This window comes from Trichoderma virens, assembly GCF_000170995.1.
Source record: "Trichoderma virens Gv29-8 chromosome Unknown TRIVIscaffold_79, whole genome shotgun sequence".
NCBI classification, from domain to species: domain Eukaryota; kingdom Fungi; phylum Ascomycota; class Sordariomycetes; order Hypocreales; family Hypocreaceae; genus Trichoderma; species Trichoderma virens.
In genome coordinates, this window is record NW_014013670.1 from 98,079 (window position 1) to 124,953 (window position 26,875).

The window sequence follows — 26,875 nt, forward strand, 5'->3', positions numbered from 1 at the left end:
AAATGTTGACGACAGTAATGTTCTGTATTCTTCGCAATCCACGATTCTGGGCGGAAGGCGAAATATGCCCAGAGGGCAAAGAGATTTGCAACCATGAAGGCATACAAGGCAAGAATTCCAAGAACCCAACGGAATACCTATTTAATCCAAACCGGGTATTTGAAGTTATTGAAGGATGGCAGTAGGTCATGCTTCGACAGAACACGCTGACTGACTTGGCTTGCGCTTGGATGTATGGTAGCACCTGAACAGAGGTTGGTCTAGTACCCACGTATACTACGGTCTTTCCAGCAAAGCCACAATTTGCCGGCCACTCCGCGGCATGCTATATATCCCCCTTGAAACGATCCATTCCAGGAATTTGAGGTGTGGATTTTCGGTTGTATGTTCCGGCGGCCTGTACCAACACGCGACAAGTCCATCGTTTGCGCCTCCCAGATCTTCCATCTAGTGCATCCACAACCCATAACGATCGATCCTCAGACCAAGTCGCATGTGTAACGCTATGGCTACATGTAGTGCAGTCGCCAATTTTAAAATATTCCGCAAAGTTTCTTTAGTATTGGAGGAGCTCTGAGGCTGTGGGGAAAGGGTAATTCCAGTCTGGTGAAAAAAAAATATTAGCTTATGAAAAATGTAAGATTTTAGTAGCATCGTGTTATGTTAAAATACCCGGATTTCGATGCCAGCTAACCTGGTAGGTGCAACTGAATACATCACAAGCAGCCCCAGGGTAAGTTGAAGCCTTCCAAACACCACCATAGTCACTGTTTCTCTTGAGAATTTGCAAGTCTTGCAGCTGCAGGACTTTTTTCGTAATAACTCTGCTGCTTGGATAAGACCGCCTGCACCAGCGCCAATAATAATGCAAAATTTATGGACCTCCGATTCAGAGTCCATGATAAAAAGAGAGAACGTGCAATCAACTGAGTCCTTTGTCTTTATATTGCCTCTATTAAAATAAATACAGAAAGCAGCTATTATATAGATATTCCAAGCAAAAAAAGGTTTGGAATCATTATTTCTTGATGTGATCATATTCCAATAACGGTAGCCTAAGATGTCATTAGAAATTAGCTGGCATAGTTGAGTTATCAATGAGCACAAGAAACCTCACAGCCTCAAACTAAGCGTTTGGGATTACAAGTGATACAAGTTGATATGGAACCGGCAATTGTGTGTCCTACTCGTACCTTGCCCTTCACATCCTATGTCGCATTCTGCATAGTCAGCCGTATTCGTATGCACCTTCATTACCAGAAACGGCTATCCAAACCAAACTGTGGGGAACCCTGCCGCGAACCTATGGTTACCCTAAACTTTCTACACGGCCACATCGTTGCTGCGGAGCATGGAAAGAAGGACGGATAGACGTGACCATTTGTCTCTTCTTTCCGGATATCTTTGTAGTGAATCTCCAGGTACTTGTATCGAGTTTGTCCAAGCGGTTGCGGATTGCCTAGTCACGGCGTAGTTGGAGACAGGTGGAAACATTGTGGTCTCTTATATTCTTATTCGCCGCTATTTATGACCTGTGGAGGTCAGACGGTTTTGTCGAGTTTCGCGTCTCCGCACAATTATCAAAATTGGTTCTGTTCAAATTGTCACCTATGAACCTAATTGGTGCATGCACGGTACATTGGTACGAGCAGGGTATACCTGCCTTTAAGCTATGTAAATAGAGCAAGATAGACTTGTGTAGAGCAGGTAAGTTTTTATTGCAAAATTACAGTGAACCCTATTAATTGCTAGTCGACCGGGGAGGCACGTTTGCTGCCTCGGCTGCGCGCACGTAATTCTTAACCTGGTATTCCAAAATGGCCTTTTGATTCAGAAACACACGGGCAGCCGCTTTAACTTTGGCAACATACTCTTGGTGAGTTGGATACAATGTCTGCAGCTTTGAATCGCAAAATGGATAGGTGTTGCCAGAGAGACCATTGTTAATACCATTGTATCCGGCCACGGGGACTGCAAGCTCCGGAAGACGGATTCCGCCCTTAGTATTACCATCGGCATTTCGAACACAGTCCATCACTCCGTTTGAGTCCGTAGCTACTTCTATATAAGGAAATGTAGGGGGGTTATAGGTTGGATTATGGACCCAGAGAGAAATATGGCGATAGATTGCGTCAAGAGTAGGCTGCTAGTTGATTGTACTGATATTAGTCGTGTCTGGAAGAGGAGCAGGCATATCATCTACCAAGCTAGGTTTCCGAGGTTGGCATGTGATGATCCCGTAACTTCCCACTCGCGAAACTTGTGTGTGTTTGGCTGGCGAAGATAATTCTGAGCATAGTGCAACGATTTCGTCTCAGAATTTATCATGAAGACTGGAATTTTGAGGTCGGTTCGGACTCTTGTAAAGACAGTGCGACCATTCTGACCGGGAGTGCGGTGGGCAGGGACTGGACTGAAATCCGAGGAAGCACCAGCGCAGATAGCTGGAATGATGGCATTATACGAGTTGTTCAAAGGCTGGACACCATTTGTATAGCCTAAAACTTGGCTACCGGATTGAGAAGCCCCAACCAGGATAACGTGCTTGGGAATTTGACCGCCAGTGACATTGACACTTCGCAAAACATTGGTAGCCTGACTGACAATATCATAGGAAATAGCATCATCAAGAATGCTCAACGTATCGTATCGTACAGGATCCCACTGAATGAGCCCCTGAGGATGAGAAGCTCCACCTTCGATACCAATCGCTTGGGCGTCAATGCTGGCCCATATGTAGCCTTCTTCATAGACGCCTGGAAGATCAGTAGATGTAATGCCGAACCCGCCGGAGACATTGATCCACTCGACGAGAACATCGCCGTTGAACTTTTTATGGTCTACTGGGCGTCGGACGAGCATACGAGTTTTGTATGGAGCAGTGCTGTTGTAGGCTAGGGTCCAATGCCCATCGCTTGTCAAGTTACCGACGACGTTATATCGGATACCATCGCCACTGAGAAAAAACTCTTCTTCGATGTAGCCGATAGAGGAGATGTTTCCAGCAAATGCACTAAAAGGATGGCCTTTGTTTCCCCCGGTGATTGGACCCTGGACTGCTGGGAGTTGGCCGGCAGTGACTGCAATGATTTTAAAGCCAGTGATGAGGCTAATAAAGCGAAGCGTGTGGACTGTGATTTGTTATAAAGTGACTCGAAATATCGTCGATGCCTCGATTAAGAAACCTAGTGATCCAGAACTGCCAGGTTATGTACTAGATTACTAGATTTTCTCCCCCCAAATCATAGAACTATTAGAGAACAATCTTTGTTGTGGTCTACCCCTTGGAGGCCTGTCGTGCGAATATCCCAAGAGGGAAATTATCACGACGGATGAAGTTTGGGCTACTTGCTGAATCACCTCGCCATACCGAATTGAGTTTGGAGGTTACTATTTCCGGCAAGTAAGGCATGGGAGGCTGAGCTAGACAACAAAACAATAATCTAAAGGTGGGTAAATTTGACATAATAATGCATAGAGTACCTATATGCAACGCGCCTTAGAGTATGAGGAGTTGTGGGCATGTAGTTTCCAATTGAACCAAGCACCAGTGCTATACTAATTAGCGGTCTGGTAACTTTTGTTTGTCTACGCTTGTAAAATACCTCCTCTCATATCAACAGCGGCTAGCAGATGAAACCAAAAGGTAACTCAGCACTGATCGTAAAATGAAGTAGTAGTTCAGCCATCTACGCCGCAGATTAGAAAGAACACATTTAGGTTTGGTTTTTTTCCCCCATAAATACTCTTGATTTTATGCACAATATTGGATATACCGCCAAATATTACGGCTATTGGCCCCTTCTTTACAAGTCTTTAAGCGTTTGCAATCACTTGTTCATCTGTAGTCTACGTCTCGGCAAGGCACTAATCAGTTTCGTGTCACCTCAGAAAGCTTCTGGGTTTTGCAGTCGAATTTGCGGGGCGAACATCCGGCATTTTAGAATGCGTGACTTTAATCTGGTCTTGGAGATCTGCCTTATCCTCATGCGAGCGCCATTCTACCGCTGCCGAACTCTCCTCGCACAACAGGGACGATACAAATATCCATGGGTTTTGGCTTGCATCTTGAGCTGTTAACCCTTTTATGGAAACCCGATTTGTTACCCAAGCTTTGAACTTCTGCGCTGCCGCAGTGGCTTTTTTTTTTTTTTTTTTTTTTTTTTGGTTTTTCATTATAACTGATATTTGAGTATACCCTTTTAGCGACCAGTTGTCACAGCCCATTGATACATGCTGTTTACAAATATAGCGTCTATTTCTTGTTTTCTAAATTAAAAGAGCACAAATGCCCATTTCCGACATAGCTGACTTACAATCAGCTACACCATGTTTTTGAAGCTCCCAGCACTTCCTCATTATCCTAAGAACAGTAGAACAATTCCCAAACCTGCCGTGATCGGCTAACATTTCCTTTATGCAGGTCTCAAAAGATTGTTGTACTGTTGGCTGTGCCATAGAGCCAGTGATGCACATTGCCCATACAATACCGTTCGCAGGACAAGATTTTGGCCGAGCACGAAGTGTTGTAATAGTTCTTGAAACAGCACCTTGTATCTCCGGAAGTCTTGGTAGTGGTCCGGATATGATGGTATGCAATAATACCAGGGCTGCGAGAGCAAATATGCGAGATACCCAAAAGACGTTCATCTCTCTATCAGTGAAACCCTAAGAAAATTATGTCAACGTATGTTTCTAGGGAGAAAAAGAGTGACTAAATGTACTTTTTCGTTCAAGTCCAAATGTGCAAGGCCATTTTCTAGCGCGCTTTCAATTTGTTGGCCTTTGAATACTAGCTCACGAGTACTAAGCAAACCGACTTTTATGCTGTTGTTCTTCCATTGATCGAGGTGGGCCAAATCACCAATCAATGTCACGACCCAGTTTTGGCAGCCCATGACAGCTGCGGTGTCTAATCCGGGAATGTTGAGCCATTGCCTATAAGGCAGCGCTGGTGCTTTGCCTGTTGAGACACAGGAGAGGATATCGAACCAAAGGGCAGCAGTGATGAGAAACTGCAGCCCATAACGGTCTTTATTGTCAGTAAAGTTAAGATACTCGTGCATCTGGTCCCATTGAGAGTCGTGCCGACGGTCTTGCTGTATCAAGGTATTTTCGGTTGTGAGCTGACTCAATATAGAAGTCACCGCATTCAGATGCAGCTGCCAATCATGTTCACCACCCCGAAATACCTACAGATGTTTAGCAGGGTCACTATGTGTAAAGGGGGCTCTATGCTGACCTCAAAAGTAATAAGCATTATGCTAGAGGACAAAAACTCCGTCATTCTCGCCGCATCGTTAAATAACTGGTCTTCTTTGCAGCTCATAAATGCACAGAGCTCCCTTAATGCCCTGGAGTGGCGGTCGAAAGCTATACTTTGCTGACAATATTCCTCCTCGCGGCCGGGTAATGCACTCTGGTGAAGGGAGGACAAGCTCAAGATTGCATGGTAAAGGGGCCCTTGTTGGATCAGTAGCGAAAGCAGCCAGCCTCGATTTCCTGATCGAGAGGCGTAAGAGTGGTAAGGGAACTGCCAAGAAAATACCTGATCCAAGTAATGCATCAACAAACTAGAATCATGTGAATCAATCCATGGCATGCGCCACGGCTCTTGCTGTGCCATTTCTATGTGTGCAAGCTGAGTGCTACTGATGGCCGATCTTGATTCATCATTTGCAGAGATTGATGCGATATCTCCGTGGTCTGTCTCAGAAACAAAGAGGTTGCCACCATAATCTGAAGATATTGATTCCCTAGACGCCCAATTGTCTTCTTCATGAGCTGGCAATGCCTGCAGCTGTGATGCAGCCCTGCGTCGGCTTTGGCGGGCTCTATTCTGCATTCTCCTCACGCTGCGAAAATTCTCCTTGACTGCACTCTTGATTTTCAGCTTCTCCTTCTCTTCTTCCGTGGCGCCATCCATCCACTCCGGCTTTTGCCCATAGCCATGACATTGGACGTTACGGTCGGTACATTCCTTGCATGTGGGGGTTCTCGAGTCACATTTCCGGTGTCGAACGCGGCAAGTCCAACAGCCCGAGGGGTGATGACCCATGCTAGGAGAGTGTATTGATTGATGTTGGGATGTGAGGGAGACAGACGACTCCAATGATTTGGACTGTAGTAGCCACACTAATGTTTGGGGACGGGAAGTATTATCAATACCTAGGAGCAGAACCCAACCTAAATATGCCGACAGCGGCTTCGCAGTGGACCGAAGAAGTTTTAGCGATAGTGCGGGGCGACATGGTCACTATTGGGGTATTACTCATGGATGCCTTAATAGTTCTATCACAGTTCGTAGATTTGGAGTCCAGTAAAACGCTGGTACTGATCTTGTGGCTGAGTAGCTGGCCGTGACCGCCAAAACTAACGGCTATGCCATTGCTGTCCCCGCCCCAACAGCCACTGAGGGAGGCTCAAGGGAAAAGCACGAAAGTTGGCCAAGGCTGAGGCAGTGAAAGCATCTCTAGCAACGGCAATGGCATTCGGGGTATCGCCTGACAGTGGTGGAAATGGCACACCAGCTTTCAAGCCCACCCACCTCATCAAGATCAAAGATTTTGAGGCCCTGGCTATCTTATATCCAAAGTCGATACCTGTAATCTCAAGATCCCTGAGTGCTTTACCGTTGCACTTGAGCGTGTAATAATTGGTGAGTCACTTGTCTCCCAGACAAAAAAAGGTAAACTAGAGCTAATGATAGTCACAACAGCAAGAAAGGGCTTTGCAGAATGTGTCGCCTCGGGTGGTGTGCAAGTCGTCTCCATCTCCAAAGGTCGTCACTCCTTCTTTGTAGAACTACCGGAAAAAGCTCGTCACCTTCTGAAGCCGTTTATGGGGAGTATTCCATTCAAAGCTGAGAGACGATCAAGGGGGCCATCAAGCTTGGCCGAGCGGCTAAGAAGATCCTAGTGTCTTGGAAGTCTACCACACATCCACATAGTTCCAGAATGCACCAGATGCCGTTCCAACGCATGCAACCGAGGTCAAGTATGTTGCAGAACAGGAAGACACCTTCTTAGATGTCATCTTCGCTTTTACTACCCTTCTAAACGATTATCACCATCTCAGGATCGAGGTAAATTCGCTACGTGCTGACTACACTTCTTGCCGCCTTGATCTTGCCGCAGTTTCTGTTGTGACTAGCATGGCCTTTGAAATGGCTCGTAATATGGAAGAGGATTTAGAACCATTGTTTAGCAAACAAGGAAGAGGTGGATTTTGCGGTGGTGCTAATTATTGCTGCAACTTGGAATATTTAATTTCTATCATTGTACATTTCCCCTTCGCATTCCCTATTTTCGGCAAGCAATGCCTCGTCTAGTTAATCCGTGTCTCGCAAGGCCTTAGAGATTGCGTCCATGCCGCCAAGAAGTTCCTCCCTTGTGGGCCAGCCAAATCCTAACCGAAAATGCGTGTCAGGCATTTCAAACCAGTGTCCAGGGCCAACATATGTTTTGTACTTCTTTAACAACCTGTCGTAGAATGCATTCGTGCCGCCTATGGGTTGCTTCTTCATGCGTGGGAAACAAACTACGCCGCCCACGGGCTCGACCCATTCAAGGAGTTCATCTTTCTCAATCCATGAACGAACCATCTGCAGACGGATTGCCATCTCCTCATTTGTGACGGAAATGATGCTTTCTCTTCGCAGCAATAGCTGCGTCGCAATCCATTCATTGATAACGCTACCGCTGATGCTTATCTGCTCTTTGGCGGCCAAAAAAGTCTCCTGGAGCTTCTTGCTCTGTGTAATGACCCACCCGAGGCGAAGTCCAGGCACACCGTAAGATTTCGACAGAGAACAGACGCTCAGAATGTGGTCACCCAGTGAAGCTGCGACTGGAAGTTGCCGGCCATACTTGACGTCCCTGTAAGTCTCATCGACGAGCAGCAAACAGTTTTTCTGCTTAGTGATTGCAACAAGGCGATCTAGAGACCCCCTTGAGAGGAGAGTCCCGGTTGGGTTATGCGGACAAGTGATGGAGACGATTTTCGTCTTCGGCGTGATTGCTTGTTCGATGAAGGATAGATCTGGCTCGAATCCGGATTCAAATTTGAGATCCACAAAAGTGATATCGCAGCCAATTGCCCGCGGTGTCTCTAGATTAGTTGCATAATTTGGTCGAACTACCACAATATGATCCTGCGCAGACAGCTGGGATGTTGAGATAATAAAGAGAGCTCCGGCAGCTCCACTGGTTATGAGCACATCGTCTGCACTCAGGCCAGCGTCGACAGCAATGGCATTTCGCAGCTCGGTGCTCCCTTTATGTTCGTTGTAGAGGAGAGTAAGGTCTAGAATAGTCAATCCAAGAGAGCCTAGGGACTGATCCGCGATGGAACTCTCGGATAGATTGAACTTGATCTTATCATAGCCATATTCTTCTGGAGACTCAATCTCGATTGGCATCCGTTCGTACTTCATTTTGAGATAAGGTTAGTATCTGCCACCACAGGAAAGCCTACAGATGTAGTGATAGATAAGAAAGTTGGGAGTGTGTAAAGCCGAATAAATCTCAATCTATCGGATATTTTTGCGACTATATATATATATGCGGCACTGGACCTGAATAGTTACCTCTATTCATCAACATTTGAGCTTTGATAACTTGGCCCAGTGCGGAGCCAGCCTCGGCCATGCAGAAATGAAGAAGCGGCTCGACTTTCCTCGCTAGTAATACTATTAGATGAGAATCAAGGTCGATTGTACTATACTGATTGGTAATTGGTTTGTTCAATGTTCGGCTTCAGTCGCATAGATATGGGCGAACAAGCCGATGCTTTCGTTAGCTTGCGGAAGCGCTGTGGGGTAAAGCTTTGTCCCTCACTGCAGCAAAGAAACAGTTCGGAGGCAAAGTATTCGCCGCGGCACTCAATAACAAAGTCAATCCACGGAGTCAGGCGGGGTTGCACACGAGATAGTACGGTCGTGGCACTCACTTCTGGCAAATCGTGGAGTTATTAGTTCGGAAAGAACACTGTGTCAACTCTACACCGAGCTCCGATCGCTAGGCGTGTCATGTTCTCCCATTCCGCAGCCACAAATCACACAAGTCTCAAGAAGCTGTATCATATTAGATTAAACGCCGATTTAGTACGTTCCGATAGTAGATTGCGCTTTCCTCCTCTAGTGTGCCATGAGGCGCCGCCCGGCTTATTTATGAAGTGTGAATCTGCCAAAGGTTCTGAGCCGCCAAAGCCGCTCGGTGCAAGAGTAACCTGTGGCTTTGTATAATAGGAAAAGCGGCGCGATCAAGGTGGGACTACCGAGAAATCCACTCACTCAGCATGTCTAATTCCCCACAGGATCCCCTCATATTGTCGGCACGACTTTCCTATTCCAATTTCAAGTTGGGAGATGTAAATGTCCGTCGCTCCTTAATGCTTTTGCCCCCGATGAACTCAGGCTTATTGGGTACATCTACTACATCGCAACAGTTCAATGACAACGGCCAACAATTCTCCAAGGAGCAGTGTATCCCCCAAAGGCCGCCGTAGCCTTCGGGGGTGCCTTACATGCCGCATCCGGCACGTTAAATGCTCACTTGAGCAGCCCGCATGCAGAAACTGTCTAAAATCATCTATCACATGTGATGGATACATGCCCCAGTTCAAGTGGTTAATGTATGGCAGTCGGGACGGAAAGAACGTTGTTATTCTTCGTGGAAACGAGGGGAACGCGGCCCAGAGCGCAGGCAGAAGGGAAATCTTTAGCCGTATGTATAATATTCGCTTCCCTCAAATGGTGTCGAACAACTTATTGCATGTGGCACACTTATCACATGATGTTTTCTAATACATTGAATACATAGTGACAGAAAGGAGATGCATGTCGCAGAGTCTGATTGACAGTCTTGGCCAATATCGTTATCCAGGTGCCGATCAGTGTGTAATAAATGTTACATTGAAGAATCTAGAAAAACAACCATTTCTAGATACATCATCAAGGAGTATAATACGCAATAGTGCTGTCGGCTTCTTTTCTGGTCCATTTGGTGTATTTTTACTCCAGACTATGCGGTCGGCTGAAACAGCATCTGCTTCTTAGGGTAGGATGTTCCAAGGACCAGATCAAGTACGAGGAGAAACCGCTGATCTCGTTATCTATGTTTAGGTACCCTTTATAAACTACACACATTACTACTGTCTGATCAACGCTTCGCATACACCCAACGTTGGTTTAAATGAGATTTCGTGAAGTATCTTGGACTTGTACAAAGATTAGGTGATGGAATATTATGTGGATTACAGAAATGTTTGTCGGCCACCGCCTGAAATAAATTGTCAACAGCTGAGATAGATCGACCTGTGTGCGATATGGAAACCCACTACTGGAGTTTATTCATTAAAACTTCCCTGCATCCACGAAATAATGGCTAATGCGTATTTCCCCGTGCTCTAGATTAAGGATCCTTACTCCCGAACCTGGCAACAACACAAAGTCGGTATTTAAAGTTGAATTAATTCTACTAACCTCTCCTGTATGCTATGTGCAGCTAACTAAAAAGCTGTAATTAACCTGTTGGGCTCGAGCAACGCCAACCTACCAAGCTTGGTGAATTGGTGTAACCGTCGACTAGAGTCTTAAAACCCGCATAAAGCCCGAGGACACAAGTAGCAAGAGAACCCACATATATCACCCCGTCGAATACATTCCACCACAACTCCTTTCGCATTCCTCGGACCCAACGCTTAAAGCCATGGTCAACTCGCTCTATTCGGCGGTCGAGGGGGTTATAAATTTCCTGAGATAATACTGAGTCTCTTTGAGCTCTGAAGCCAAGCGCTAAAAACACCGGAAAAGTATATGTGAATTGCAGAAGCGCTCCAGCTCCAAGTATAGCAGTCCAGGATGTTATTTGTGGTACTGATAGAGCAATGACCCAGGCAAGAACCCAGTAGATCGGGACAAAAAAGGCCCAAATCCATTTTCCGGATCCGCTGTTCAAATCGGGGAACTTGAAAAAGTAACGGCCAATGCTGTTGTATAGAACCTTCATGCCAATATTAGCGTATAGAACCGCGGCAATGACATTAGTCAATAGTTCAATGGCATTGCAGACTGTCTGCCAGTTGTATGGAGATATTCCTTGATAGGAATTGATATAAGCATATTGCCCCTGCCTATCTATTTGTCAGTTTATAAGAGGGCTGCGTAGGATGGAAATCACCTCACATCATATAGCAATAAATACCATACACCATATAACATAAGAAGATGAGGAGGTCGGCGCATAGAAGACCTTTCCAAAAGTCCATTGGCCGCCTCATCTCAGCCATCAACTCAACAAACATTGTCGCACCACCGAATGAGAACACGGCATTCATCAAACCGTTCACATTATCTACAAAGGTGAGTTCTGGTGGTGCAGTAACGGAAATGGAAATGGGATTAGGCGCCTGAACGTCAAAATCCGGATGTGACGCGGCATAGAGTACATAGTTCGGCGGGCTATGAGCCATAACTCCCATACTGCGGATAAGTAAGCATAATGGCCGACATGAGTGACAAAGTCATCGAAGAAACAATGTACCTACGTTGCAAGGATGACGAACAAATTCAGAAAGACACTCACAGACCCCACCCAGCCGAGGTTATTGAGAGTCCGGATCTGTCCCATAACGCAACCAGCCAGGGCGCTGATCAAAACAGAAATGATGAAGCATAATTTGTTTTGTGACAACTGGCTGATGGATTGACCATTCGTGATCATGATGACCATGACGGTGAGGAAAAACTGAAACGATTGCAATACATTGCATACATGCTGAAACCAGGGTCCGTAGATGCGCAAAGCTAGATCACTGTAGCCTCGGAGGGGGTGCTCGTCGCTGTCAAGTTGAAGAAATAACCTCCACAGTAGAAACCCACTGTATCCGGCCAGAGCACCAAATACGGTGTACAAGACGACACCGGGAGCAAGGCCCATCTGGGAGAAGGCATAACCAGTCGAAAAAGGTCCCAGGACATCAGTTGTAATCAAGTAGAATATCGATGCCCTAAAAATAATTAGTAATGGCTATTGTATTTGAGCGTTGCGTAATTGATATCTACTCACCATGTGGCAGTTCTTGCAGCCCTGGTGGCCTGAGTCCATTCACCTTCAGAAATATCCAATGGGGCAAATGCTTGGGGCGCATGCTTTTTATTTGATTGGACGCGCGATACATGTTCTACCTCTCCGCAATTGAGCGGGACCATACCTCCCCCGGATTCTTTGACAGACTGGTCAATAGCGTCTCTAACAGGACTCAAAGCATCAATAGATGCTGTAACATGTCTAGATTGTGGAGGGGTTTGTGACTCCCTAGCGCGGGACAGCTTAGCGAAATATATGTATTCTTCAATTGGGATATCGGAATCTTGAATGGAAAGTTTGTTGCTTCCTTGAAGATTCTCATCCTCTTTCGGCATTTCTGCGACGCCGGGACTGTCGTCCAGAACCGTAATGTTATCCGGATGTATCATAATGATGTTATAACCAGAAGAAGAGATAATATTCAAATTGATGGTGTGAATGAAATAATAAGGACGAAGTAGGCTGCTACGAGAACTTGCCCGTGGTGCTAGGGTCCACCTAGTATATATATATATATTTGATGCATATCAGGAGAAGCGCGCCCGAGCTGTAAGTCGATGTCAGGTTCAGAACTAAATGCTCTCACCGTAGACCCACAATGCTGGTGGCTGAAGCGCACATACTATCTTCCCCGATGTTCACCAAGCTCGTTGGGGTCTTATTCTCCCCACCAACATTTAGCGTAGTTTGGCATCGGAATTGGCGTTATCGTACCGCAGCTAGCGCAACTTTGATTGTATTTTGGCGATGTCGGCAGCGGCGCGACATCGGCTTGACTATTACGGAAATCACTGTCTGACCAATACGAAGAAAGTCCCATAATCCGTCAGTCTTCCCAGTATTGTAATATTAAACGTACGGGTAGAAGCGGAGGATGAATTGTAGTGATAAGGGGTAATTGGGGTAACTTTAAAAGAACCCCTGCCACCCATAGTTTGCTACAACTTCATCTGGCACGCAAGCGCGCTTAGACGATCTCAAAAATAGCCCAGAGAACAACTTCATTACTATGGCTACTATGGATAGCCACGATCTCCCCTCCTGGAACTCTATGCCGGCTGTTCCGGGAATGCCACATGGATGTGCCTGGGGACTCTTTGATCAGAACGATGTCAAGGATGAAGTTGGCACCATCAATCTCCTACAGCCGTCCACAATTATAAAAGCATCAAAAGAAATCAAAACGGGAAAATCGGTTGTACTCAAGTGAGAGATCAGCATCTCCATCATTGGATCACCTAATAATGAGTTGTATAGCTGGCCGCTTGATAGGGTCCACGAACCCAGCTTTGACCGTCCGAATTTACATGTCACAGTGAAAGATTGGAAAAAAGAGGGAAGCCCTTGGTACTGCTACGATGATGAGATCAAACTCAATACTCAGTCCGGAAGTCAATGGGATGGATTACGTAGGTCATCAAAATAGACAAGCTACTAGTAATCTCACTGACACCATGATAGGTCATTGGGGACATTCTGAGACTGGTCTGTACTATAATGGCCTTCCACACGAGTTGGTTCTTGATACGTCACACCTCGGGGTCGATCGTGAGTTTTTCACACATTATATCCCCACCCCCTATTTCAAGACGAATATGCTAACGGACGCTACCGTCTCAGATTGGAGTAAGCGTGGAGGGATAGTTGGACGCGGTGTTCTCCTCGACTATGTGGCCTTTGCTGCTCGACACAATTTCGAGTATGATCCTATGACTAGACACTGCATTACTCTCTCTGATATTCGCAACATGGCTGAAGAACAAAGTGTAACGTTCCAGCATGGCGATATTCTCATCTTTCGAACCGGATGGGTCAAATGGTATGAGGAGCATAACGAACATAAAAGACGATCCAAGATAAAGAACGGCAACGACCATGTCGGCATTGAGGGAAATGAGGAGATGTTTGCATGGCTATGGAACAATCACTTTGCGGCCTTGGCAAGCGACACAGTCGGAGTAGAGGCTTGGCCTCCCACTTTCCCATGGTGTTAGTGCCTCAATCCCCAGTTGAAGTAATGCAAACTGACAGTTGAATAGGCCTTCATGATTACGCAATCTCCATGTGGGGGATGCCTCTTGGCGAACTATGGGATTTGGAAGCATTGGCTACAGCATGTGAAGAGGAGAAGAGATGGACATTCTTCTTTACAAGTGCACCGTTAAATAATCCTGGTGGCATAGCTAGTCCACCCAACGCCGTGGCTGTCTTTTAAAAGTAGATCGAGGCTGGTCATTTGCTCAAAGAGTATAGATAGATGAAAGATTGTCATTTTCTTATAATTTAGGCCAATTAGAGTTCCTTGGCATCTCTCATGATGCATTATTTTATCATGTAATGGAAATTAGGATTGTCAACATGGTGTAACTAAACTCCCCATATTGTGGCACGTCGTCGTTCTAGCACATCCCATTTCCTGGCAGACAATCTGGCCCACAAGCCGTAGAGTCTTCCTTAAGGCGCTCTTGACTGGTTCTAAATTTTCTAGTTTGGTTTACAAATTCTTTAGACTCATGGAAAAGCATGCATGTATTCATTCGTTCCACTGCTGCCATGTACTTCGACAGGGCAGAAAAGGGTACACTGCCAATCAGTCATAGCATGAATCTTAGGATATTATTATTTATCTCCTGTGCCAGAAAAAAAAAAAAGCACTACAATCATTTCTACCTAGTCGTCGAGAGTACGTATTCTCGTGCGTTAATTCAACATTTACGATAGAATGATTAGCAAATGAAAGTCTACGTCATTTTATTTTGTTGAATCATGGGCTATCTCTAATGTTCTTGGAAAGTGAATCCGGCAACGGACCCCGCCATTTAACGCCATGTCAAATGCCGCCATTTGTACATCGTATCAATAATTTGAGCCGAGCGCCGAGCGCCGAGCGCCGAGACCCGGTCACTCAGAAATCAATACCCTTCCAGACAAAGGATATAGCGGCTTAGATCTGGGTTTTTTTGTAGAAATAAGCGCCAGTTTGCTTCAATGGAGTGAGTCATAGAGATGGTATCTGGTTGAACCAGAGAGGAAAGTCGAGCCGACGTCTCCGCAGTGAGTTAGAGCCGATATTGTCATGATCACATCGGGAGCCGTGAATACATTTCAGCAATTACTGGTTAGACGGCTTTCGGATAGCAGCCATATCGCTGGTCTAAGACCGAGAGTAATAGCAATACACACCGAAGAAGAAGCCGAGGGTGGAACGAGAACATGAAAGCTGCAAAACTTAAACAATATTTAATTCACATCATTCCTACAGCATCCGAGAAGCTCGTTGGCATCACCCCCATCCAAGACCAACTTGAGAAACCTAATGCAACAGAGTCTCTCCACAAAGCCAACAATAACCCTGCGATGACTCAAGTTCAAGAATCTCCTTATGGAACCTGGGAAAGCCCAATTACCCCGGATCACTTTGCCTCAGGCTCTGTGATTCTTGACCAGTTGGATGTGAACGTGAGAAGCAATTATATATTCTTCCATTCGGTTATCAGTGCTAACAAACCAAGTGTTCCAATGGCAAGATATATGCTCTTGAGGTCAGGCCTGCCGAAGAGGGAAGAGGTACCATCGTGGAATATGTTGATGGAACTGCCAAAGAAGTACTCCCTAGCCAATACAATGCCTTATCTCAAGTGCATGAGTACGGTGGAGCCTCATTTATGACAAGACAGTGTGACAACCACATCATTTTTACTGATTTCGAAACAAAGGCGATTTATGATCTGAATCCCAGCACTGGAGACACAAAGATATTAGTTCACGAGGATAGAAAGCTCTATTATGCCGACTTTGCCATTCCGCCAGATGATCAGAGATGGATAGTTGCGATACAAGAGAATCACCACGCCGATGATCCCATGGCCGTTGAGAATAAAATTGTTGCAGTCGATTCCACAACCAAGGAGGTTACAGTTCTTGCCAGTGGTTGTGACTTTTATGCCTTTCCACGCTTCAGTCCAGATGGAAAAAAGCTTTGTTGGGTCCAATGGTATCATCCTAACATGCCTTGGGATAACACACAGCTACTGATAGCTGACTGGGATAATGGCCAAGTCTCGAACATAACCAGCATTGCCGGAGTCGACATAGATTCCAGCGTTACGCAGCCTTGTTGGGGCGTAGATAACACTCTTTACTATGTCGATGATAAGTCGGGATACTGGCAACTTTACGAATACTCCAACGGACACAGCAGACACTTGAAGTTATCCGACCTGGAAGATGCGGAATTCTGCTTTACTGATTTTTTCCTCGGAGCTGCGTCATATGCGCCATTATCGCCGGATACCATTGTTTCATTTTACACCAAGAATGGAACCTACACAAGCATCGTCATTGACACTAAAACCTGCAACTATCGAGAGCTCCAATGCCCCATAACCGATATTCTCACAAATGCCATCAAGGCAGTGAGTTCGACGGCTGTAGCCATCATTGGTTCCACAGCATCATCACCTCAAGTGCTTACTGTGGTGGATATCAACCAAGGAGGGCTTGGCCAGGTCTTGAAACGTTCGGCCGCCACTGAGCTGCCAGAAGATTATGTTTCCCATGCCACTCACGTTACGTTCCCTCGGGTAACTGGATCTGGAGAAGGCGTGGCACATGGTCTGTTTCTTTTGCCCAAAAACCCCAAGTTCAAGTGCGACGGCTCCCTGCCTCCATTGATCGTATCAGTACACGGTGGGCCAACATGCCAAGCCGGGCCCGGCTTCTATCTGCGCGATCAGGCTCTGACAACTCGTGGTTATGCTGTGCTACAAGTTAATTACGTTGGGTCGACTGGATACGGAAAGAAATATCGACAATTACTCAATGGGCAATGGGGAGTTAGTGACATTGCAGATGCAGTCAGCGCTGTGGATTATCTTGCTCGTCAGAACTTGATTGACAGACAGAGAGTCGGGTTGACAGGACACTCAGCTGGTGGGTTCTTGACAATGCAAGGCATGGTACGCTATCCGAATGTTTGGAAGACAGCTGTTGCTGAAAGTGGTATTTCGGACCTGAAAAGATTGATGGAGGACACGCATAAATTTGAGTGTCGCTACCTACAGCCCCTCTGCTGGCCCAATGGAACATCTGCAGAGGATCAAGAACGAATTCTTCTAGAAAGAGGCCCCATTCATCACTGTGCCAAAATCCAGAGGCCCATCTTGTGTTTCAATGGAACGGAAGATCCCATAGTGCCTCAAAACCAAGCGAAAACATTTGTGGAAACAGTAAAGGAAACGGGCGGAGTTGCAGAAGTGGTCTTATATGAAGGCGAAAGTCACATCTTTGCCAAAGGTTCAAGTTTAAAGGATATTGAAGCTCGTCGGTATGCTTGGTTCAGAAAGTATTTGTTGGATTAAAATAGACTATACAATTTAGAAGCAAAACTAACTTGTAGTATTTGGAGAATTGCATCGACCGCATTGGGTTAAAATTTAGCAAGTAATAACTACTATCACGACTAAGTTGGCATTATAGCGATCTTGCTTTCTGTTTATTTTGTAGTCTCTCCCAAACCATTATCGTGCACCTCGAATTAGACAAGTCCATCTGTGATAAACCGTTCAAGTTGAACATCGAAAATACAATAGAGTCGTTGGTATACACTGGTGCCCATAGCAACGAGAGTCTTATATGATAAGCACAGACTAAGATCCGATGTTATTTCTTTCAGGCGCCTGACGAAACCTATATGAGCCTACCTTGTCCTGAGCTGTGAGGAGTGTGTAAATGCCGCTTCTAAGAACTCTACGTTGTCGGGCACACCAGATTGTAAATTAAGCCAAAAAACCCCACCCTTTGAATACTCCTTCCTGTTCACGTGTGCTGCAAACCCTCTTGGCGTCTCTCAGCAAACATAACTATCCACAATACGAACAATAGTATCGTCAGTGCAGTATTCTAGTAACACTGATGTATTAATAAAGACTTCGGTATGATCGGTAACGTTATTTGGGAATAATGCGACGCGTTTCTGCAGGGGATCTGCCGGGGAAAAGCATCTGCCTCGAGATTCGAATAGATGCGCCAAGCTTGCTTGCTTGAACATTACCATTTTACGACTCTGTGCTGGAGCGACAAACAAATTGTTCAGAGTATGAGTAGCTATCGATGCACCTTAGTCAATCCGGATAGCATAACACGATCTCATTAACCACCAAGTTCCATACTTCCTTATTAATAAATTCTCGAAACCTTGTAATTTCGCGCAGTCTTGTAACCCGAACATCTTCTCTTTCTGATGGTTCCGGTTCATTCCATACATTAAACCACTGGCAGAATGTATCCCCTCTTGAGGAGACGGAATTCCCCTTTATGGGAAAAGGGAATACCCAGAAGAAATCAGGAAACGCGTCTTTCAGAGTGAGTGGCAGTTTGATACAGAGAAGCTAAACTCGGTAACCTCATTACTACGGCAAGGTGAAAAACTAATATTGTGAGGATGGCCCGCTAAGGTTTGGGTTGAAACAATTCGCGGTACGTTTATGTCCTATTCTGTTGGGATATCTTATAGGATGTTCAATTTATGTTTGTCTAGAAACAAAAATGTCTTCTTTTGCCTGTAGATATAGAATAGAGTTGTTTATCGCCCTTAAACCAAGGTATGGCCGTTACTTATCCCTCATTGAGTGAATTTCTGTTGAATTAATGAAGAACAAGCGAAATCTTTGCATATTGCAGGTGTTAATGTCTTCCTACAGAGCACTACCGTGATGTACCATTTTTAATAATCACGCAGGTTTCTAGTCGAGCTATGTCTAGATTATCGGCAGTAAATCAGGCCATGGCACATTATCCTACGTTGTATAACATCTATTGCAAGTCAAGGTAGTTAGTAACGAAGCTATTTCTCTAAGTTCAAGTTGTTCATTTAAATATGAGAACCTCATTAAACGTATATACTTTAAGAACGAAACATCCGACTTCGTAGGTGCGGTTTGTGACAAAGTCGCCACACCTTTCCTAAGCCGATGAGAGAACATTATATTATCCTCGGAGTCATTTCTAATTCCATATTATAAATTAGCTGTTACGTATGTTTTTTTACCTTATCCAATCCTTTCTTGGAACTGGTAAAGTCAGAACAGATCAGTGTCTGCATATGGGTTTTTGAATCGGTTTATTGTACCGAACGGATACCGAATTACAGTCCATAGGTGTAAGCTTATGCCTGTCTTTCCATTGCATGTCTTTTAATTAGATTGAACTCAGTCCATACCACGATTCGTCGGATAAAATAATATACTCATCATGCAATTGAGATCACCCAACACTCAATGTTGACCAACGTGCATAAATACGGCGACTCGCGCAATACGGTCGCTGGCCTCAATGTTTGCATCATTAGCTACTGGATAACCGCATTGTATACTCTTCTAATTACCTCCAGCTGGTAGGATTTTGGCATTTTGGTCAATTGACACACTTTCATTACCACTGCCCTGCAACCTCTGATCAAGAACCATAAGATAAGCTTCTGTGGTGGAAATTGTAATTCATGTAGCTGCTAATGTTTGTCGATTCATAGAAAACATATAGAGGCATATCCGGCGTAAACATACTAAGTTGTATATTAGGACATCCAGAATAGAGTGGAGTGTGCTTTCTTTTCAGCTTTGCAGTAGAACAAAGGGCAAAATTTCGCTACTAGATTACAGAGACACGAAGATGAGAATTACAAGTACAATTCCAAGAAGAAAAGGCATCGCGTGCCTGCTGAAAACATGCCTTTAATTATCTTCAGACTGGCCAGGCACACATCTACTGTGGATCATTGCTGTCATGCGTCTTACCACCATTATTATGCTTCATAGTCATAACATGTTCATGCATTTGGTCCCATACACTGGGATTCTTTAAAATAGTAGCTTCAACAAGCTGAAGCGCCCTGTCATGGCCTACGAGCGGAGCTCGGGCTTCAATTGAGAACTTATCCAAAGCCGTTTGGGAGTAGTCCGCAGCCGTAAACTCTCGACATGCGACCATAAGCTTGTCTTTTATTATTCTTGGGTACGGATTCCTACAGTTCAAACCGTTATTCACATGACGCGGTAAATAGGAATATGAGAGACTACATATTAGAAGCACACACATCCAAGGCAGAGGATGGTCAAATACTGGTTTGTACCATCCTGAGAAGAGCTTCAAGTCTAGTTCAGATTTGGAAAGATTCGGGTTCTCTTGACGGAGGTGCTGTTGTATTGCGGCAGCGCGTTTGAGAAAATCCTCCTTTGTGAAGGCAGGCAGAGCTGAAATATCGCTTGTAGTAGAGTTACTGTTGGCCATTATAACCGCGACAATATCTGATTCAGAGTAAAAATATCTGCTGGCTAGGTAGAAACTGGGCTATAATAGAGTTTGCAAGTACTTGAATTGGGCAAACAGAGATACCCCAACATTGGGACGCAATGAGACATACTGGAAAGGCGGGGTCAACGTTCTCTAGCGAAAAACGAAGTGTGGGCTTGACATTTTCAAATTGGAAACTGCATCGTTTGGTTAAGCTAATGAATAATCGAGTAGCTGTGTTTAACACGTGATGTTTCGTGAACATATCATTTTTTTTAAGTGACAACGTTTATTGAGCGAAGCGATGAGGATTATGGCATTCATATGACTTTTCTCAAGTGGTATCCGATGCAAGAATTAGTCCTAGGTGGACACATAGGGGTGAACAACGGTGCAAATACGACAACCCACCTATATACAAAAGTTTTGAAAGTTGGCAGGTACAACGCACAATTCCTGAACTTACGTGTGTCGACCACTTATCTTAGTAGCATGCAGTTATCATAATTCGCGAGGCTAGCTTTGAGCCATGAACTAAATAGTCCGACCTAGTTCAAGTGGTACTGAGGTTAAAAAGATGCAATGACATCGTTACTGCATCCAGTATCACGGCTTGGTAAAAGAGGCATATGCAGCAGACACGGACGGAGGATGCCGCTATCCACCTTACTCGACTAAACACAATATTATTGGAAATGTACGTCACAATTAACATATATATGCTTTTTAGATTGGTTGACTAGAGAATCGTTATCGCTAATACTTATATAGCACAAGTTTTGAAGTTTCTAGGTGTGTCTGCGAGCCTTGCGTTGCGATTTCGCGCAGATGTGAACCCGGCATTTTTCTCATGTCAGCATGACCAGCTTTATTTTATGCCGCGGGTTATTAGTATCCCTTGACAACTTCTGCATGTGCATACATTGCATCATCAATGCAGTGATCTTTTGTAGCTCAGCGCAGGGCCGCCCAACAACAGCATGACATGTTCCAATTACAGCCATCCAAGCACAATCTGAGCTGTTACATGTGCATGCGACCACACTATCTACTAGCCTTTTTGATTAAGCAGCCTGTGTGCTGACCCTGACTTCGTTTAAGGATCGTAGGATGTGGGGCGAAAAAAGTTCATCGCTCCAACAAACGAATCAAATGTCGAATTGAAGATATCCCATGTTGCTGAATCCATCTACAGGCAAAAAAAAAATCGGGTACAGAGACAGGGTGATAAATGAAGGTCGCCAAAAATATTCACCCTCAAGAAAATGGGCTATGTCGGGAAAATGCATTCTCGTATATAAGAATTATACGAGGAGTTACCAGCTTGCAGCCAAGAACCTGGACCAACTGCTCTGGACGGAGTAGAGCCTCCATCATGTAGAGTAGCCAGGTTAACGCCGGCCATCCTTATTGCTTCTTAATCCGTTGGCACCATGTTACTACGGAGCAGCCATCACGGCTACCAGCCCCGCACCTCGTCCTACTGCGTGATTCTTACGTTGTCTACATGCGGGAGAGTATATGCGGAGTACATAATATGCCCCTTTTTTTCACAAGAAGCTTGATTCCATTCAATTACGGCTGCCACATTTCCACCCAAAAACTACCACGCATGCAATCAGCATTTACGCATCGGCGATTCATCAATTTCTTATTCCATCCCTTATCACATTTTCTCGATGGCGTACACTATGGCCGATAACTTGTGCCGCCACATCGAAGGTGATAATCTTTACGGGGTGAAGGAAGCTATAAAGGCAGGAATCTCAATAAACCAGTACTCAGCGGCAGGGCTTACCCCTCTCGGAACAGCAATCCTCTGTGGACATTTAGCCATTTTCTCCTCAATGAAGGAGCAGATACTAACCTAGCATACAAATCAGACCTGTGTCTAGACAAGGCCCGTATCCGATCTGATTTGCCCGAAGTTTGCGCCGCGATTCATTGCGCATCGGTCACTGGATCAGCGGATTTAATCCGTTTGCTTGTCGACCATGGCGCAGATGTAAACGACCCCAGCGGTATCGAATATGGCGCTCAAATACTTCCCTTGTGCTTATCCATAGAAGATGCAACCAAAGCGCTTATTGAACTTGGTGCAGATGTGTCTCGAAGGAATGCGTCGGGTTTCACTCCTTTGCTGCATGCCATGGCGCGAGAAGATATCGCCTCCACTAGGCTGCTTGTAGCGAATGGCGCGGATGTCGAGATTGAAAGAATGGCGCGCCATCGAATCAGGATAGAATTGGGAAACGGCACAGAGGGCACAGAAGAGCGCCTTGTTGAGGGGACTTCTTCGCCATTGATAGTAGCGTGCCATCAAGGCCGTCTTAGGCCTACGTCTTTCGAAATGATCAAGATATTGGCCTCCGCTGGAGTAGATGTCAATCGGCGCTATTGTATCAAGAATACTGAGAGTAATGTCCGCTTCACAGTATTGTCATTGATTTGCAGCTCTCGTACCCCGACACCGTTTATAAAAGGCGCTCATGCTAGAAACGATCAATACAGCGAGAAAGAAGTGGCAGCTATCAGAGAGCTCATTACTGCCGGTGCAGATGTCAATAATCCCCCTATCATTGATTATTTATGCCAAGGAGAGATGCCCTTTTCAGATTTCGAGTCGCGCGCCAAAGTGATGGAGATGTTATTAGAACATGGTCTGCGACTTGACTCACAGTCCGGTCGAGCTCCGCAATTGTCACTTCTGAAGTCGTTTACCAAGCACCCAGAAGCCGAAATTCATTTGATTAGGATGGCAGCCGTGTTGGCCAAGGCTGGAACGAGATGGGATCTTTACAAGACCGAGATGGAGCTGGCTGGGGTACTAGCACAGCTCTATGACCAAATCTAGAGCATCAATAGGGATGAATTAAGCGTATAATAGTGTTCTTTGGTCAATAATGCGTACCATAGTACCAACCCGAAGCAGTCAATCGATTTGACGGTACTGGCTGCCGGCAACCCTCAGGATTGTGAGTCATCTCTAGTAGTACTGTACTTTTTGTGGCATTTGCTAAAATACCCTAGATATCTGGGCCGAGTGAGACGACATCTATTGTAAGGTATAAATAGCCCTCTAAGGCTTTTCTACACACTCAGTCTCTCACTAGATATACGAGCTCATAAGCATCTACTATGGGTCTATAACAAGCTTTGAAGGATCTCATTAGCGCCTCAATTCAGCTTTTTGAGATTATGGACGTGTGCAAGGGCGCTGTAACAAGATATTATATGAGTAACGACTATACTAGAATATTTTTAGGAACTCATCATACTGACAGCTATAGACGATGTATTTGGTTGTCCATTGTCACATGCAATGATGTTGACGTTTAGTAGTGCTCATAAGATAGGTACACACGTTCACTTGATGACTTTTTTATATGACACTCAGTCTAGTACTTCAATATGCTTGCGTCCACTGCGATAATCCTAGCTGCAGTTGTTGGATCTGAGATATTCCTTCCTGTGGACACATAGAATATGTTGGTATCAAAAACACCTCGGCCAAAGGCCAGACATGTCGAATCAGGCATCAAAGGATTTGTCGGCCCTCCAACAACGCGCTTGCTTATGCCGGTCGTAACATCGACATGCACGATTGCATTCTCAGGGCTGTTCGTGGCGAGGAGGATATTGCCCTGCAGGTCAAATATAAAATCATCAAGGCCAGGGGCTACGGATGAAATATTCGCAACCAAGGAGGGCCGAGCTCCCTGGATAAGATGCCCTTTGGAATCAACCTTGACCTTATAGATTGACTGAGTCGAGGGGTTTCCAAAGTAGAGATAGGACCCTTTCATCCGCATGGCGCTTACACCAATAGGTAGCGTGGCGCCTTTAGGTACAGTCATTTCGTAAAATGCAAAAGCCCTAGGATTGTAGTGGCCAGTTGAGAGATCTAAACGACCAATGGCGCCAACGAAAGAATCGACGATAAGGACGGACCCCGGGCTCTGCGGAATAGCAGTGACGCTGTTGGGAAATGACGAGATGGGCGCAAGATCACTGACTCTCTGAACATGAGCCTTGCCACCTCGAGAAAATGTGAGTGTAAAGGCTCTGAAAGAACCAACAGTTGTGGTGAAATTCGTCAGGCTTGTGAAATTACCACCAACAAAAAAGAAAGTCTCTTCGTCATACCATTCGGTCAATTCAGTTATGCCGAGGAAACTGTTGACTTCCGTAACCGGGGCAAGAATATCAGCCGTGCTATTTGGATGTGCGAATGGTTGCGTGACTGTGAAAATATCCGAGGAGTAGAAAAGACTGGTGGCAAGGATGTCACCATTGCGGCGTACAGCGATACTTTCCAACCAAGTTCCCTTAGGAAGTTGAATGAGTACTCGTGCTGCCGAAAATTTAGATGGTTTGATAGGGCCGCCAAATACCAAGCCAATATTGGTTATGGCAATCCCAAGATATTTAACAAGCATCTTGCAAACCATAGCAGTTGGGTTGAGAAGGGGCCTAGCTATCCGGAATGTCTCACAAGGATGCTGATGAGTGATACGAGAGATACAGTGAGAAGACTTATGACGCTGTTATACTCTTAAAACAGTCGAGTCCTATTTTGCAATGATTACACCTGGTAGATGACATACTGGCTTGTAATGCTGATAAATTATTGTAAAATAATTAGTAGATGTATGATGTTTTGCACTTAATTGAAAGGCTGGCTGACATCGTATTGGCCATGCCAGTCCCAACTGTGCCAAACCAGGTGTATTGTATGGTAAACACCACGTCCATAAGCGGCCGATTGCGGCCGACCGCGGTCACTCCTTTTCATTCTGAGAAATTTCATGGTTTGTAAGCGCATACTAAGTGCACACACGTCGACTTTCTAGGATGCATATAAAAAGCGAACATAATTCGCAAAAATATTCCGCCGTATTGTGAAGCCCGGCAGTAAGAGTAATGGAACATGGCAACCATGGTGGTGGAGAGACTAGTATGAAGGGGCTGTGATTTGGTAATCCAAAGGTGAAATATGTACAACTAGATTCCTCAAGTGCCAAAGGACACACTCAGAAGATGTTTTGGATCCCGACTTTAGTAAGACAGAGAGTGGGAAAATTATATATATGAATAAGTAGGATTTCGTTGGGGCCGGGCACTCTGTTCCGCACGATTCAAGAAAATCGCAAGTTCATATTAGTATGCAGCGGAGGAAGTATAAAGGGACTCCAATACCCTACCTCAATACGAGCAGAACATAGGTATGATACGTGGCAGTTTAAACACGGTTCTAAGTTACTATATTTGTGACCCGGTCGATACCATGACCGTTTCGATGCATTTGGAGATATGATATACCATCCATAGGTTTCGCAGGACGCTGTTGTGATGCATGCAGGATGGTGCGCATAGAAACAATACACTGATGTTTTGAAGATCCAAAATAGACGTGATTATTGAAGATACGGCAAATGCTAGAGAATAATCTACTGAAAACAACTCCAGCAAGATGTGGGCAAATTCGTGGTTAATGTACAAGTACTCCGTATTTACAAGTACGTGTCAAAACAGGAATCGCAGTCTTGGACTTAGCCCAAAAGAACCACAGCTCATAAAGTTCCAACCGCAAAGGTTTGACATCCTTGAATGGGATGCAGAGCTAACATCACGTGTGTTAAAACTGCATTTGGGCTGATGTCCGCTTTGGGTGGATCATTGTCCTGTGCTGGAAGCCTTCTCCCCAGATATCCATGCAGCTTCCCCACAAGGTTGCATTTTAACAATGAACTGAGAAGAGTATAGGGCTGGGTGAAGCAGGATTTATCGCTCGTGCAACAGGTACGAGTGGAAATAGTTCTAATAGATTTGTCAAGACATAATATATAATATATATCTACATGCAAACCGTACTAGGCTATACTTGGTACAACATATCCATCAAGTGGACTAGAAGCCAATAGCCAAATCAATGTATTAGAAGGTCGATACAGACGGGGAAGTTTTCTAACCAAATGAAAATGTAACATATAGAAAAGTAATCTTCCCACAACAATGAAGATTATTATTTTCAACATAAGATTCCTCTAGAGCCTTGGACAGCTAGACAGAATTCTCAGCTGCCCGAGTCAGTTTCTCTGCGGCGCAGCTTATCGCATGCATTCCCTTCTCTTGTTTGTTCCGATCGGGGTGATTTGAAAGGACTGTCATCTCCAATCTTCTTCTCTGGGGTAAAGGCAAAGGCAAAAACTGTTTGTCATAGATTGGTTGTTATATTGCTTTAATCCTCTAGTTTTACGCGCTAATTAGCGAGTGACACTGTTTGTTGAATACTCTGCATTAGAATTACTCCCGTTTATTATATAAGTAGGGCAGGATCAAACCATTCAGCTTGTTACCCTAAGTTAGTACGCTATGCTCCCATGAAATTTGTCCCACACATGATAAGCTCGTTATAGTAGTAGCATTTCTCGCCTCTGAAGAAAACTACTACTAGTACTCGCACCATTAGACGCCACCTCCTTCATCGCTAACGA

General features: G+C 45.0%; 8 protein-coding genes across 8 annotated transcripts; 3 read left to right on the top strand and 5 right to left on the bottom strand.

The window, feature by feature from the left end:
* Positions 1 to 1,741: 1,741 nt before the first annotated feature.
* TRIVIDRAFT_69000 (uncharacterized protein) lies at positions 1,742 to 3,524 on the bottom strand (the record flags this gene model as incomplete). The annotated part of the gene is made up of 4 exons (XM_014099188.1): positions 1,742 to 2,061; positions 2,388 to 3,080; positions 3,371 to 3,423; positions 3,484 to 3,524. 4 exons carry the CDS (start codon positions 3,522 to 3,524, stop codon positions 1,742 to 1,744), a joined length of 1,107 nt encoding a protein of 368 aa, XP_013954663.1.
* A 745-nt stretch (positions 3,525 to 4,269) lies between these two features.
* Positions 4,270 to 6,046, bottom strand: TRIVIDRAFT_134018 (uncharacterized protein; the record flags this gene model as incomplete). Its single annotated transcript, XM_014099189.2, has 3 exons — positions 4,270 to 4,668; positions 4,725 to 5,192; positions 5,243 to 6,046. Coding segments are annotated over 3 exons (1,671 nt in total), but the record flags the coding sequence as incomplete, so codon positions are not given.
* Positions 6,047 to 7,330: 1,284 nt separating this feature from the next.
* Positions 7,331 to 8,419, bottom strand: TRIVIDRAFT_49051 (uncharacterized protein; the record flags this gene model as incomplete). Its single annotated transcript, XM_014099190.1, has 1 exon — positions 7,331 to 8,419. The coding sequence occupies one exon, from the start codon at positions 8,417 to 8,419 to the stop codon at positions 7,331 to 7,333; it is 1,089 nt and encodes a 362-aa protein (XP_013954665.1).
* A 2,104-nt stretch (positions 8,420 to 10,523) lies between these two features.
* Positions 10,524 to 12,211, bottom strand: TRIVIDRAFT_154339 (uncharacterized protein; the record flags this gene model as incomplete). Its single annotated transcript, XM_014099191.1, has 4 exons — positions 10,524 to 11,133; positions 11,186 to 11,482; positions 11,548 to 12,009; positions 12,069 to 12,211. The coding sequence occupies 4 exons, from the start codon at positions 12,209 to 12,211 to the stop codon at positions 10,524 to 10,526; spliced, it is 1,512 nt and encodes a 503-aa protein (XP_013954666.1).
* An 896-nt stretch (positions 12,212 to 13,107) lies between these two features.
* On the top strand, positions 13,108 to 14,304 carry TRIVIDRAFT_154357 (uncharacterized protein; the record flags this gene model as incomplete). The annotated part of the gene is made up of 5 exons (XM_014099192.1): positions 13,108 to 13,295; positions 13,347 to 13,498; positions 13,551 to 13,637; positions 13,710 to 14,078; positions 14,129 to 14,304. The coding sequence occupies 5 exons, from the start codon at positions 13,108 to 13,110 to the stop codon at positions 14,302 to 14,304; spliced, it is 972 nt and encodes a 323-aa protein (XP_013954667.1).
* Positions 14,305 to 15,446: 1,142 nt separating this feature from the next.
* On the top strand, positions 15,447 to 17,449 carry TRIVIDRAFT_48958 (uncharacterized protein; the record flags this gene model as incomplete). The annotated part of the gene is made up of 2 exons (XM_014099193.1): positions 15,447 to 15,548; positions 15,602 to 17,449. The coding sequence occupies 2 exons, from the start codon at positions 15,447 to 15,449 to the stop codon at positions 17,447 to 17,449; spliced, it is 1,950 nt and encodes a 649-aa protein (XP_013954668.1).
* A 4,620-nt stretch (positions 17,450 to 22,069) lies between these two features.
* On the top strand, positions 22,070 to 23,232 carry TRIVIDRAFT_223793 (uncharacterized protein; the record flags this gene model as incomplete). Its single annotated transcript, XM_014099194.1, has 2 exons — positions 22,070 to 22,199; positions 22,262 to 23,232. The coding sequence occupies 2 exons, from the start codon at positions 22,070 to 22,072 to the stop codon at positions 23,230 to 23,232; spliced, it is 1,101 nt and encodes a 366-aa protein (XP_013954669.1).
* Positions 23,233 to 23,776: 544 nt separating this feature from the next.
* Positions 23,777 to 24,817, bottom strand: TRIVIDRAFT_49175 (uncharacterized protein; the record flags this gene model as incomplete). The annotated part of the gene is made up of 1 exon (XM_014099195.1): positions 23,777 to 24,817. The coding sequence occupies one exon, from the start codon at positions 24,815 to 24,817 to the stop codon at positions 23,777 to 23,779; it is 1,041 nt and encodes a 346-aa protein (XP_013954670.1).
* Positions 24,818 to 26,875: the final 2,058 nt, after the last annotated feature.